This window comes from Hemiscyllium ocellatum, chromosome 6 (genome assembly GCF_020745735.1).
Source record: "Hemiscyllium ocellatum isolate sHemOce1 chromosome 6, sHemOce1.pat.X.cur, whole genome shotgun sequence".
Taxonomy (NCBI): Eukaryota; Metazoa; Chordata; class Chondrichthyes; order Orectolobiformes; family Hemiscylliidae; genus Hemiscyllium; species Hemiscyllium ocellatum.
In genome coordinates this window covers 36,932,716-36,948,683 of record NC_083406.1, presented here as the reverse complement: position 1 = coordinate 36,948,683, position 15,968 = coordinate 36,932,716, and the positions used below count along the sequence as shown (strand labels likewise).

The window sequence follows — 15,968 nt, the reverse complement described above, 5'->3', positions numbered from 1 at the left end:
CTTAACTCAGTTCATCCAGGATAAACCAGCTGAGCAATTAATTTGATGCATTTAACACCCAATTAGGCTGGCTTCCCACAGCTTCCAATTTTAACTGGCACTTCTAAACAGGTGTCAGTGACACCAACTAAAAGCTACTGAATTTCTTTGGATATGCAAATCAGGTGCCAATGAACTCAATGGGCACAGTGAAAAATTTAACTGGAGGTCTTTCAGAACAACTTTTTAGAAATAACAGCCGAGGACAAGAACTTGTCTTGGATGCACAGGAAGAGTTTAGGCCTTTCCAGCCCTGAGTATCCTCTGGGGTTATGGAGAGGTGTGCCTCAGAGACACTAAACTCAGGGCTTTTGTTTGCTGCCTCTCTGTTTAATGTGTATGCTCTATATTGATTTTGCATTGCACACCCCACCAAAACAGGTGATTTATTTATTGTGCAGACTAGACTAGCCATTGGATAGAGTTAAGATAACTAATATGGAAATATTTGAAAAAGGAGATTAATTTTGAGAGAATAGATTGAGATGTATGTATGAAATAATTATACATGTTTTGAACCAGGTGAACATAAGATCTATGAATTCACACAATTAGATTGCATTTGGAATTTTAAAAAAAAATTATGCATTGAAAGTATTTTACATACATGTAAAAATGGTGCATTTCTGTTTGTCCAGATGAAAATGGCATTATCACAAAAAATAAGCCTTTTCAATCAATATCAAGTCAACCATCTGTGACAACCTGATTTTAATTAGCTGAGAACTAATTTAAAAAGCTTTAGTTAAGTAGTTACTAGTTATTTGGTGCCCACTAGTTAGTTTCTTCATAAATTAAATTTCACCAGAAACTTTTAAAACATATTTTAATGCCACCTTAGAAACCTACAAATGAGCACAATTAGCAGACACACACCATGGTGAATCACCATGATCAGAGATAGACCGATTCTTTTTGGAATTGGACGTGTTCTAGTATGATATTGTTTGAAACTGATTTAAAAAGAAACTAGTGGAAACTCAATTTGCAATGGAAATTGAAATAACCCATACTTGAAATTCCTTGAACTACTCACTGTCACTAAATTGGCTGGTTTTAGGTGAATAAATACATTAACCCACCAGAAAGCATGTCCCAGAACTCTCTTTGAAATGTTTCACGTGTTCACCTGTCACTTATTTTGGTGGAGAGCAACATTTATGTTGATTTCCCACAAACTGTAAAATTCCAAATTCTACATTTTATCTTAATAGATAGAAACCAGAGAATAATATACATCAACTATGATAATAAAAATTACTTTAATGCTCCATTCCATTTTTCCTGATTTATTCCCTTCATTTCCTGAGTATCCTTTGTCATTGTGAGGGTAAATGTTACCATCCTCAGTGATGTTCTACTTGCCTTTCCACCAGGAAGCATCCTTGCATTGTGCAAATGCGGAGGGTTACTTTTTTTTTCCCCATTTAATGATCTGTCTCTCCCTCCATTCCATCACACATCAGATCCTCTAAATAAAAATGCCAGGAAAGATCAGCAATCAAATTGTAAATGTCTAGCCTTAAATCTAATATTGCTGTTACCAGACTGTTCCAACTAAGTATTTCTTTAGAATCTCTCTGTCAGCTCAAATTGAAGTAGTTTAGCTATAATTAAGCTCACAAATACTTACTGATCTGAGCACTGGTGTGGTGAAATAAACTGAAGCACTGCATTAGCTGCCTTTGGCCGTATAAATCACCAGCTCTGAAAATAGTTAAATCTCGATCACGGTCATGGTTAATTTTAGCAGACTGCTTCAAAAGCCAATTCAATAAACCGTTTGCATCAGCCATGATGACTTTTGCAACAAACTACATGTTAATAGGCATATTTACCAGCAAGTTATATTTTAGCTCAACAGATGAGAATGTTTTGAGTTGCTTTCTGAATTATTTGCTATTTACTTTGGGTTATATGCATAAAATACAAAGAGCTGAGTAATGCAGAGAGGACAGCTTCCGTCCTGTATGAATTGCTGTTGTGCAGACTGCATGTGCTGTATCAGCCTCTACCCTCTCATTATTAACTTTCCTTGTTTGTCATCAATCTTCATTTGGTTCAGGTTGCCTTTGCAGTAGCTGCAGCAGGATGGCGTAGGCTGTTCTAGCATCTCTGTGTCTTTTGTAATCTATTCTTACGCTAGCATTTTTATTACAGACCAGAATTTCTCCACATCTTTGAAATATGTTGCATGATCTGTTACAAACCTCAAGTGCAAGATTAAAATGACAAAGCATTGTCTGCCAAATCGTAACAGACTTCAAAACTATAAATAATCTGCTGGGTAGTATTTACTTATACTGGTCAATATATTGATCTAATACTAAAGAAATGTCAGTAACTTAAATTAATGATATAGCAGGACAAATGCTTATTTGTGTTTTAAGCAGACGTTTATTATTTTGTGCTAATTAGTCCAACTTTTTCTCTTAACAGAAACTCCTTGGAGATTTTCATAAGTGTACATAAAAGTATAATCACTAGATTTGATGTTTAACAGCTTACTTTTACTGCAGAGGAATGTCAAAGCTCCAATTATTTTCACTGGTTTGCTGCTAATAACACTGTTCAATGAGTACTTCTGATTAAATATCATTTGCAGACACTTATTTTCAGCAGACAATATAATTTATTTTTCCTTTCTACTGACCCCCCCCACTTAATCCTGCATAGACCCTCCCCCACTCAATCCTGTATAGACAGTACCTGCAAGCCGCAGTTTGGATTATCAAATTTAATCTTGGCGTTACACAGCCGGCAGTCTTTGCACTCTGCAATCGGAATCGTTCATGGCGGTCTCTATGACTCTCATATATTTAAAAAAAACAGATCTGGTGATATGTTTTCATAGTGACAGGAAAAAAAAATGACAATGAAGAGCCACTTTCCTTTTTCCTCAGCTTTCAAAGATTGAAATAGCAATCTGTAGATTACTACAAAAAATAATGAGAGCATTCAATAGATTTGTCTGAGGGGCGAGGGGAAGAAGTTAATTGCTATTTTGCCTTCTCGTCCCATCGCGTCACCAACTTGCACCAGAATAGAAAGCTGTCAGATGGTTTGGTGCACGTCTCAGTAGTTGGTTCTTCGCGGTTTTCCCGTTATATTTGTTTTCGGGGGATGCAGTTATTTCTCTGATAGAGACAACAGCAAATTCAGTTTCCAGCGGCGATACGCACTGGCGAGGGAGGGAGGTTTGGGGAGGGAGGGAGGGAGGGGGCGGGGTGGAAGGTAGGAAGATACACTGTGCCAGGCGAGAACCAACAACAGCAGCACGCATATATTTATCTTTGAGAGAAAAAAAAGCAATGGAACTGAACGCTCAGTGTCCCGCAGAACTGTGAGCGAGAGAGAGCCCTGCTTCCCGCTGTAGCCGCCAGTTTTATTTCTAAAATGAGATAAACAACTACCGCTTTTGTTAAGCAAAAGCTGGCGTTTGCCGGTTTATTTGATATCTCCAAGACCGGGGAATGGGGAGTTTGTAAATTAAATATTTTTGAGCCCCCCCCCCTTTAAAGTGAAGTTGCTTGGAGTGCAACGCTGGCTCTGCCCACCTCCCAATGAACCGGGAAAAGTTGCTCCAACAGCGTAGTAACCACATCACCCCCCACCAACCCCACCGCCCAAGTTTCGTCTCATATTTAACGTGAAGGCGTCTAGTTTCTGTAGGACTGAGACACGCATTGGATGTTATACGTAAGGAATATAAAACTGCGTGCATGCATTGAACCCAATGTACATACGCACATAACAGAAGCAGACAAACAGAACGTGCTTTTTTTTTAAACACTCGCCCTGCCTGGCAGTTCTTGAGACAAACAGTTTCCTCTGATCCTGAACATTGCTGAAAGTGCCCGGGGAGAGAGAGAGAGGAGAGAAAATCCATGGAGTTTTCTGCATTAAACAGAAACGACGAGAGATATAATTACCCTTTTTTTTCCCCTGTCATTCAATTGATGTGCAGTCTGTGCAATTGTCTCCGGGATTTGAGTAATATACCTCGGCAAACAGCAGCGTGAGACCGCAGTGGACCAAACGTAAAACTGGGGAGAAAAAAAAGATTTCTACTTCGAAGTGAAACCATTCAGGTTGGAAGCGCAACGGTATTCATGCCCGTAACATCTGGCTGTGAATTGATTTTTTTTCTCTCTCTCGCTCTGTCCCTCCTCCCACTTCACCGATCAGACGAGATTTTGTGTGTGTGTATGTCTGTGTGTTTTACTGTGCGCGGTACTGGCTCTCGGTGGAGTGCATTAGTTCTTCCAAGTGAGGTGGCGAAGAGAGAGAGAGACCAAACTAAAATCATCAGAGAAGCTGATCACATCCTGGACAAAAAAAAGAGAGAAAGAGTGAGTGAGTGAGAGAGAGAGAAACGAGACGAGAGGCTCGCTGGACGGAATATGCAGAGATTGCAGAATTTAGTCTTCCAGCACATTGTGCACACCGATCAGTGGGACAGCAGGGCAGGCACCAAGTGCAACTGAACAGAGTCCGGATTTTTATGTTTATTTTGTGTGTGTGGGACGGAAGGAGAGGTGGGGGTAGGGAGGGTGAGGGGGTCGCAGCCTGACCACCATGGATTGCAATGCCTGATAGTGCTTTAGTATTTGTAGTATTTTTCTTGGTGTGGCGTGGTGGGTGGGAGGGGGGGTGGGGGGAGAGGGGTGGGGGGGTGGGGAGGGGGGTGGAGGTGGGTCTGCCGTTTTTGCGATGCTCTTAGGAAACTAGCGGGGCTTCGAATGGTTCAGCCTTTCTGCTGGGGGTCCATAACCGTGTACTTTTGCCTGCATTGACAGGCAAAACGGTCCAGGCCCTGGCACGCTGGACTCGGGTGGAGGGGGGAGGCTCTGTGATCTCGCCTCATTGGTTTTTTATTTCCGAATAAGATATCCCCCCCCCACTCCTCATCCTCCCCCAACCCCCCCCCCCCAATCTATTGAGACCATTCATGACATTGAGATATGGGAGACTGTTGTCTGAAGATGTGTCTTGTGCTGCTGCTGGGGCTGCAGATCCTGGTGGCTTTAGTGTGGGGCAACACGACCACGGACCTGTGCGAGAAGATGTGCTCCTGCACCGAGGTGGAAGGCGTGCTGCACATCAACTGCGAGGAGAAAGGCATCTCCGACCTGCAGCACTACAGCGCGCCCACCTCCCGCTTCTACCAGCTCTTCCTGCACCACAACTCGCTGTCCAAACTCTTCCCCAACGAATTCGCCAACTTCTACAACGCGGTCACCCTGCACCTGGAGAACAACGGCTTGCACGACATCATCCCGGGGGCTTTCCTGGGGCTGCAGCTGCTCAAGCGGCTGCACATCAACAACAACAAGATCAAGGGCTTCCGCAGGCACACCTTCCTGGGGCTGGACGACATGGAGTACCTGCAGGCGGACTTCAACTTGCTGCGGGACATCGACCCGGGCGCCTTCCGCGACCTCAACGAGCTGGAGGTGCTGATCCTCAACGACAACCTGCTGAGCTCCCTGCCGCCGGACCTCTTCCAGAACGTGCCCATCACCCACCTGGATCTGCGGGGCAACCGGCTCAAGACGCTGCCTTACGACGGCATCCTGGAGTTGATCCCCGGGGTGGCGGAAATTCTCCTGGATGACAACCCCTGGGACTGCACTTGTGATCTGCTGCCCCTGAAAGGTGAGCTGCAAGGGCCGGCATTGACACTCATGGGGTGGGTGGGGGGGGGGAGGTTGGGAGGGTGGGGGGGTGGGTGTGAGGAGAAGGGCAGATTATCATCATTGGTTAATATTAACACTAGATGGCAGAATTGGGTAAAACGGCGCAAGGAGCAGCGGTCCGTCCGACCGCTTTCAAAAGGCAACTGGAGCACCGGGTGCATTAAGTTCTGACAGTCTGTGCCAAGTCGAAGTGAACATGAGTTCACAGCGCAGAACAATACAGCCTTAACTGACCCACACAGTTTTCATTCAGAGTGGCTTTGAGAAGCAGAAAGGCGGCTCAGTCAATTGATGAGATTGTTGGGCTCCAGCGCATACTGCTAGAGTTTCAGTTGTGTTACTCCTTTGAGGATGTCCCTAATAGCCATAACACTTGGCAAACACTGCAGCATACAGAGCCTAGTGCTTTCTGTGCCATTTTCTTTCCCCGCTGTGATATTCTCCTTCACAATTGCTTTACTTTCATGGTTTGTTTCCTTAGCTGCTTGCCATTCAAAGAACTGGTAGAGATTTAAAGTTGGGGCGATGAAATACTGCAGTTTCAGAATGCCGTCAATTCACTCGGTTAGCAATTTTTCACAGGATAAAGTTGTGCTAATTACAGTGGGAAGTGGGTTTGGATTTGAATATGAACTGTTTATGTTCATACTTTGCTGAATTATTTGCTAAGATACTTTTGTGATACATTTTAACATTTGGCAGCAGCTAATAATGATTGTTATAACAAAATATGAGGATTATCTCCAATCTATATTATTTTTCCCTTCAAGAATGGCTAGAACACATCTCTTATTCAGCCCTGATCGGAAAAGTAGTTTGTGAGGCACCTTTGCGATTACAAGGAAATTACCTGAATGAAACATCCGAATATGATTTATGTCCTTGGAAGGTTGATAACGATTTAAGTCTTGTTGCTCCACCTGCTCAAGGAGCTACTGGACTGCCTGCAACCCCCATATTTCAGCATCCGAGATCACCAACATCAGCATCCATGCACAAAGGACAGTTGAAGCCAAGTGGAAACTGGCAGCAAAAGACAAGACCTTCAGCTAACCTTGTACCGAATGGCAGCAATAGCCCTCCTTTGTTAGCTGGATGCCCCACAGCCTGTAGCTGTTCTTTCAATAACCCTGAGTCAGGTCTTGAGGTTAACTGCAGGGGCAGCAAGCTTGAAAGTATGGCTGACCTCCAGCCCAAACCAATAAAAGCAGAGGAACTGTTCCTAAGACAGAATAACATTGAAATCATTAGGAGAAGTCATTTCGTGGATTACAGCAGTTTGACTTTGTTGGATTTGGGAAATAATGCCATAAAGTTAATAGAAAACAACACTTTCCTTAATCTCACTGATTTGCGATGGCTGTATCTGGATAACAACAACTTGGAAACTCTCAACCCTGATATGTTTGCTGGTCTGCAAAATACAGAGTACCTGAATTTGGAGTTCAATTTAATTCAGTTAATCCTACCAGGCACATTTAATTCAATGCCAAATCTGAGAGAATTGTTTTTACATAACAATCTGTTGAAATCTTTGCCTGTCGATGTGTTTTCTTCTGTCTCCCTCTCCAAGCTAAGTTTGCACACTAATTATTTTATGTATCTCCCAGTTACCGGTGTTTTGGATCAGCTAACTTCAGTTGTGCAAATCGACCTTCATGGAAATCCTTGGGATTGTTCATGTAACATCATAGCATTCAAGCAGTGGGTCGAGAGAATGGGCACTGACGTTGTTGTGAGTGAATTAAAATGTGCATCTCCTGACCAATTTTGGGACAGAGATATAAAGTCGATAAGTAATGAGCTGATGTGCCCAGAGTTGTATGCAAAAATCCATCTGACATTTTCCTCGTCAAGTAACATTACCATATCAACAGAGACAGGGACTCACGTGAATCCTTATTTGGAGACTAGCAGAGTTTCAATTTCAGTGCTGGTACCTGGCCTTTTACTTGTCTTTGTCACGTCTGCCTTTACAGTTGTTGGCATGCTGGTGTTTATCTTGAGAAATCGTAAGAGATCGAGAAAACGGGAAAACAACTCTTCTGCTTCAGAAATTAACTCCTTGCAAACAGTGTGTGACTCTTACTGGCACAATGGGCCTTACCACGCAGAGGGACCTCACAGAGTATATGATTGTGTTACACACTCCCTTTCAGACTAGGCTTCACAAAATCAAATGCTGAAAAATATAGTGTGTGATTTTAAACAGCATATTGTGTGGAGATGAGGTCATTACATTGACAGTTAAGCTCCTGATGTAAATAATGATGCTGTAGGCTTCTGCTAAAATTCTGCAACAGAATGTTGAACTCAGCTTTCTAATGAAAATAGAAAGTACACATGCTAAGAAAGTACATATAACTCTTAGAACTAACAATTTTTCTCCTGCTGTGAAACATACATTTATTTCAGAAGAAAGCACAGACACTACTGTGCTTTTCAATGGTCTTTTCATGTTGATATTCCGAATGTAAATGACAATTAATCAGTTGTATAAAAAAAATATAAAGATGATTTGTTGTTGTTTGGAGATATGGAAGAATTGTAAAAAAGAATACACAAATGGGGAAATAGATTTCAGCATTTAGGTTTTATGGTTGTAAAGTTGCACGAACGCATGAATGTATTGTACAGAACTGTCTAATTAGAATCAAGTGATGCATGTCATGCATGAACTCAACGCCACAGGGATACACCACATAGCTGGAGGAAATAGCTATTACTATGCTCCATTCACGAGTACTAATTGTATTCTATGAAGTCATGGATCCAGTATTGAACCCTGTTTATTTTTCCTGTGATTATAAATTGTGCAGTTTGTGCTATTATTGCTTAGATAAGGTGTAAGCTGCAAATTCATCTTGTTTTAGACCATATTTGTTTGTGCATGGTTAGTAACTATTTATTTTATATTATGAATTTTTCCATGTTTTTTGGTGTTATTTTGTATTTGCTAATGCCTATTTCCATCTAAATTTCAGAGCAGTTACTATGTTTTGTACCGTGCTATAGGAATTAAAATGGCCAATGGAATATTCTTTTTTTTAAATTTTGGGAATAAATATATAAAGTACACATAAGCATGCCCAATTTATGTCACTCAGTTGCTCAAGTTGCATCAGTGATATGATGTAACCTGTTCAAGTCATCACTATGTAACATAATAAAACAGAACAAACTATGGAGGTGCACTTGGAGGACATTTAATAGGATTATTTTAGAGTTTTATAACGGCAAATTTTTCAACATTAAAATGGTTGGTTTAGCCTGAAGACTTATTAAGTTATTTAGTCCTCATGGCAGCAAAATTCCCATTCTTTCAAAGAGTATGCTCATATTTATGGGTAATTTAAATGTTTAGGAATCTCCATTTTGTTTGAATATTTTGCAGTTGTTTAGACTTTAGGAGACCCTGAAATTTTATTCAGAAACATCATGATATTTTTCCTCGACTGCAGAAACTAGTAGCACAATGGTGCAGAAAAATGATTGTAAATATCCAAGGCTGTATATGGGATGATCCTCTATTTTCGCATTGATCTGTGAACTGCCATGTCAGTTAACTGGTCAACACATTAGATTGACAGTGCAAAGTGCTGGAAGTCTTGGCAACAGATACCATGTTAATAGAATATATTGGAAGTAAATGGTGTCTCAGCTCATAAAATCCCTCCTTTGTTTTAAAAACAACCCATGTTCTTGCAGTGTTCAGAATTTTTTTTATAAAAGCAGCCCTCAACCACATCCTGTGACTTTTTTGAAAGATCAATCAAGCATCAATCTGACAACTTACAATATTCCATTCATGTAAAACAGCTAAATGCTAATGTCAAATAAATGGTCGCTGATGTAGTGGTGTGGTTTTACAGGCACTGGTTACCCTACATTAATTTGTGAAAATCGCCTTGTTTCTTATGTGGGTTTAAATGCTGCTTGTAAACTGTCTGACCACAGGGAGCTTCACAAATTTCTGGAATCCTTTCATCATCTGACATCCATGCCCTCATTTTCTAGTAATTGGCCTTGAAGCAAAAATTCTGGATGACCCTACATTTTTGCAAACTAGGGTGCTTGGGCAAATTTATTACTGCTGCAGCAACCCTGGTGGAATTACCAAACAAGGACAGATTAGAGATTAACTTCTAAAATACCCCTGTTCAGCATGGTTCTATACTGCACCTGACAGAATGTGACCTCAGAGAACATCAGTAGGACAAGGCATAATTCTTCTCTAATTTGATGTTTTCATGATTTTTTTTGTACAAATCAGGAATATATCTTGGATTGTCTATATATTTTAAGAATCATCATTATTAAATTATGCAGTGTGAAAATTAGTGTATGAGTAACACATTTGTATGAAATTCCCTTGTCTGTTCATTTAATAGCCATTCTAATGTTTTAATAATTCTGTTAACATATCAAAGAAGTTTTATTCAACCTTGCTAAGTAATTATAGGATACTATAAACACAGCATAATTCTAAAGCCCATCATATAATACTGTTCTTTTTAAATTATTTTAAGAGAATTAAGGAATTTATCCCAGTGGATGTGGAGGAACCTTAAAGACATTTTATAAAATGAGAACATTTGAGCTGTGTAGAAAGTGAAATTAATGCCCAAAATAGATTCCTTTCCAAAGTAGGAATTTGTACTGAGACATTGTATTCAAGAAAGATAATGAGGAATTGTTGACTAATTATGGGAAAAAAAGATTAGTGATGAGCCCAACATAGGAGAGAAACTATTGCAGATGAACCTGAGAGAAATGGTGAGCTAGATGAGCCTATCATTTCAAATCTACCTGTCTGAGTGTTGGTTCAAATGCTGTTAAGCTGCATCTCAGTCATTTCTGTGGCTGCATTTGGAGGGAGTGCTGTATGTGGAGCAGCAAAGAAGTAGGTGGTATATGTCTAACAGGGCTATAGGTGGTGGTGGTGGTTGGGGGCGGTGCGGTTATGGAGAAAGGTGAATATGTGTGTGGGGTGCAGGGATATTTGAGGGAAGGACAGATAATGTGTGTGATGGGAATGTGTAAAGAATGGTGGTTTACAGGTGGTGGAGTCTATGGATGAGTGGGTGTAAGTTTAAAAGCAGATTGTTGGGAGGAAGCAATGTATACATGGGAAGTTTGTACATGAGGGGCAAAGATATGGAGGGAAGGGTGGTGTGTTGTGTAGAAGAGGGGATTGTGAGGAGGTGAGAGGGTGTGTGGGAGAAGCAAGTGGAATGTTGGAATTTCCCAGAAGGAGAAAACAGTCAAATTGGCAAGTGACACACAATGATGCAACTCATTTTGTTTATTTCAATGTGGAGGTCCAGTATACTCAGCAATTACATTTCAAGCATTACTGTTTCTTTTTTCAGTGCTCTTTCTCTTTAGGTTTGAGGAGGCTGGTGTAGGGAAGAGCTATGTAAGATGCAAGCAAATGCAGTATTCTTCTGAAACATGCGTTACAGTTATTTGTAACACTTCAAACTCGCAATTTTGTTTTCTAATCAACCCGCAGAACTAAATGAAAAAATTGTAAAAGTGAGAAATTTTGAATGAACAGCTGACTTTTTAAAAAAATAACCTTCTTCTGTGAATTCAAGGTTTCCTCAAGAGTCATAGAAGGTTGGCTGATTGTCAAAGCTTGTGATGAAGGTCTGTCCTCTTTAACACTAGAATAGAGCTTTTAGAGGGAAATAGAATTTCTTCAGATAATTGGATGCCTTTGTTAATTAGACATTTCATTACCAATTAGGAAATTAGTGATGTTCTGATTTTTGTAATGAAGTGGGGATAGATTTGACTTTTTTTGTCTGTTCACAGTATCATCATTCTCAGAACACATTGATAGCAAAAGTCCATTAATTAGGACACTGTGGTTGAAATTAAATTGCCCTATTTATCAAATTGCTTGCATTGAGTAAAAATCAATCAGTCTTGGTTTAATGCACTGGGAGCCCATTGGTTCTTGAGAAACATCCCTATTTAGCACAACTAGCAGATAGACCAGGCATTTTAACATATCAACTGAATCCTTTACCAAAACAGGATAAAAAGATATTAAAAATGAACAGCTTTTTGAAACGTACAGAATATAGAAGGGATGAATGGGAATAACACAAAGAGACACAAAGAAATATAATTACTTACAAAGTGCACATGTGTGAAATAGAAGAGGGTTAAATGGCTGTTAGGATTAATATTACTAATACTGAAAATATAAATTAAAAACAGAAGAAAAATGTTTGATTAGTTGGGGTGTGTTTTTTTTTGTTTTCATATATCATCGCAAACTTATCTTGGATAATAGTATGAAGTATTGGAAGGATTTCCAATCTGATTAGCACTCTGACAGGCTGCAGTCTGAACACTCTTTCCATGTCTGCAATTGTCTTTCTGCCAGCCAATAAGGTCGTTAGCCTTAAGTGGCACACGAGTTTCTGAAGAGTGAGGCCTGAACCCTCAAAAGTTGCAGTCATGAAAAGTAGAGAAGGAAGCATGAATGATTTGTGAAGTAGACCGCAGGAGATGGGGAAAAAACTAGGCCTGGGTTGTATTATCCCTAAAATATTAGAACATCTAAACTGTACATCCTGTTTTAGATACTGTCTTTTAATTGAATATATTCATCAAAGTTATAGGGATCAATATAGACTGTGATAAGCAACTATGTAATTGGATACAAGTCTGGATCTTGCGAGGATGAATTGGGAAAAGTATAATGTTATCTGTGGATACCACAACCTAGCAATTCAGCAACTTATGGTGCAATGGTGAGGGTGGATGTGCATTCCGATATTATGTGATTATGTCATGGGATCAGAAAATATTTCCAAAATTTTGCACCATCACATTAAATGTGCCAAGTAGAGTTTTTCTATGGCTTGTAGAGAGGATGGCCTTGATAGCCTGAAAAGCTTAACATAAATATTTGTTGATATTTTGTTCTGAAGATGTTGGATGTGTGATATTGATGAACAATTGCTAGATACCTTTGTATATTTTAGATTTCATTTTTTTTTCTTTCATTTGTTTCTCCTTTGTTTCTCTTTTATTTTTACGTTATGCTAACCTATACTGAAAAGAATCATTAAGAAAATATAATAATACAATGACCACTATATGCTCATTATTTTATCTTTCTGAAATTTAATTCAACATTGAGAATTATAATGTGATTGTATGCTTTATTTTACAATTCTCTCTTTATCTTCCAAAGGCATTAATTGTTGATGATCTTACGTTCATCTTACCCAAATGGCCATTTTACAGGGATAAATTAAAATGGAATAAAATTACTGACTATTTGAACATATGGGGCATTACATCATGCTTAATTTTGTCCTCTTCCAACATCTACGCAAGCATTTTCTTTTTAGCATGCTCTACTCAGTACACCTGCAACCACTGAAACATATGATAGTTGGTACATCCCTGAAGATTTCCTGGCTGACATGAGCAAAATTAGGATTACACTTGGAGACTCTTATGTTCCATTGGGCACTGAACTGTGCAGTGGAGTTGCTCATGAACTGCGATTACAACAACATCTTTGATACATCATCTTAACCATAGAACATCTAAAGATTTATCATTGGAAACTTATCAGATAAAAGTTGACACCAAGCCACATAAGAGGAAAGTTAGGACAATTGGTTTAAAGCTTAAGGGAAGAACTTTGTTATAAGAAGAAACCAACCAGGAAGATGAGAATGGGCGAAGTTGTAGATGGGAATGCAAAAACCCTAAGACCGAGCATCTGAAGGTATAGGTGTCTCCTGTGGAGCAATGAAAATTGGGGATGTGCCAAAAAGGCAGGAGGAATGTTATGATCCTGAACAATTGTAGGAGAATGCTACAGAGACAGTGAGGAGGTCATAGAGGAACTTGAACAGAAATTACAATAAATGCAACAATTTTCAAGCAACTCGATCCTTTGGAAAAAGTACACAAAGTGCTATTTTTCACATTAATAATAGGGAAATTATTTGCCTTAAAAAGAATAATCACCTTATTTGTGGAGGTATATTTGGACAAGGAATGCATTACCCTAATGTATCTTCCCAAGTGTACTATCTCCACTAGTGCTTTAGTCAGTCAATGTACCTGGGTTGTACATTGAACAAGGGTTAATTTCTTGATCCCTAACTTAGGGGAACTCAAGTCAAAAGCAACTGATATTAGTTAACCTAGAACTGACTGAAATTAATGAAAAACCTTTTGAGGCACAGTGGTAGTGTCCCTTACTCTGGACCAAGTCCCACCTCCTCCAGAGGTGTGTAACAACATCTCAGGACAGGTTGATTAGAAGTATAGGTTAAATGATTGGAATGAATGAAATGGCTCTTGTGGCATGGTGGTAGTGTCCCTAGCTCTGAGCCAGGAGGCCTGGGTTCTAAGTCCCACCTGCTCTGGAATAGTGTCGTGATCTCATTGAACAGAAGATTAGAAAATGCCTTAGAATGGATGGGAACTAACACAATTTATAGATCACTCTTCCATCAACTCAACTAACTGGTTTATTTGGGTAGTTAACGTTTGGCACTGTTTAACATTTGTTTTCTGGCAGTTGATTTCAGTACAAAATACTGAAGACAAAATACTGAAGCAGGGAGTAAGACATGGTGACACTAACATAATTAACTCACATATAAATTCTACCTTTGCTAAACTGGAGAGGGAAATTATTTTGTTGTTATAATAGTGAACAGTAGTAGATTGAGCTAATTTGCAGATATGAATAAGTAAACAAGGATATTTCCTCATAATTCAAGAAACCACCACCCTGTAGCATTATTTCATTTTCTAATGAACTTTGAATCATTCCTGTGTGATAATTTGTCTAACCTGATTTAATTTGCATGTGCAAAGTGCATCCAGAATTGGAGCATATCCTCTCTAAGTTTGATTGCAGTAGTTCCCCCTGCATCCATGGGGGATACGTTCCAAGACCTACCGCAGATGCCCAAAACCATGGATAGTAACAAACCCATTCATTTAAATGGGAAATTTACCTCTCTGGCAGTCCCCTGATTCCTGATTCTGGAATGTTACGTGTAATAATTTCGGGCCATGGCAAACCCCGGATAACTGAAACCATGGAAACCAATTCCACAGATATGGCAGTTGCCTTGTACTAACCAAATATCTCTCCTAAATTTCTTTTTGAAGCTTTCAGACATTTTTTAATGTTGTTCCTAACATGTTTTTCTCATTAGTAAAATTTAAGACAGTGTAGCTATTTAATAGTCCTGTTCTTTTAGTTTTATTGCCTGAGGATTTAGTATGTGTATCTCACAGTGATCCTACTCCCGTGTTGATTTTTCTTCAGCTGTTGTTGTGTCTGAAGAATACATTGCCATTTCTCTCTATATTCCATCAAACCTCTGCAAACCTTCAAGAAAGGCAGCACAAATGATTAACTCAAATAAAATCAGTGCTATGTCTCCAGTTTGCCACTTGGAAAGGAATTGAACCTTTTGTGGGTTGGGAGTTTTCTGGGTTGGGTAGATTTGGATGTTTGAACAACTTTATTCCACTAAGTACTTTTGAATATTTGTTGACTAATTTAAAAATATTTGCCTAACAATGTAAAAATCATTCAGAAACAATCTGGCACTGAGATCTGGTTATCTGAGTGAGTCAGCACAGGGTCTTGTGATTTCTTGGTTCAGATCCACTGCTGATTAATGCAGGAAAACTTTACTCTTTTTGCTAGTTAGCTGTGAACAGTATGTGGGCAGTTGCAACCTTGTTCCCTCTGGGCATTAAATCCATCTATTACATTTCTAATGGTAGAAAAGTACTGACTGTTCTGTGAATTCTTTCCAAACAGTCGACATTTTACATAATGTCAGATACTGAAAGCAGAGCTTTTCACGTGTATTTAAATAGCATTTGGTCTGGTTGCTCTGTGCAGGGAATTGAATTAGAATTATTCCAACAGAATTCATTATCTCATCATTATGTATGTAAATGTGAAACAGGATGTGCATTTACCCAAGAGTTTTTTCTTTTAATTTGCAGAACAGTCTAATAGATGAAGGTGATAATATATATTATAAACACTCGATGGCAGTCCTTTTTGGAAATAAAAGTCTATGAAAATTATTTGAAATGTTTGACAAGTGAAAATTTGGTTTGGATTTTTTGTTCTTCGAAGTATTTAAAAATTATATGATGATAAATGAATATTGGATTAGTTTCTCCTTATTGTTGCTTTTGCAAATAATA

General features: G+C 39.2%; 1 protein-coding gene across 1 annotated transcript; it reads left to right on the top strand.

The window, feature by feature from the left end:
- The first annotated feature begins 4,929 nt into the window (after window positions 1-4,929).
- LOC132816678 (SLIT and NTRK-like protein 1) lies at window positions 4,930-8,020 on the top strand. Its single transcript, XM_060826535.1, has 2 exons — window positions 4,930-5,697; window positions 6,509-8,020. The coding sequence occupies exons 1-2, from the start codon at window positions 5,004-5,006 to the stop codon at window positions 7,900-7,902; spliced, it is 2,088 nt and encodes a 695-aa protein (XP_060682518.1). The 5' UTR covers window positions 4,930-5,003; the 3' UTR covers window positions 7,903-8,020.
- The last annotated feature ends 7,948 nt before the right edge of the window (window positions 8,021-15,968 follow it).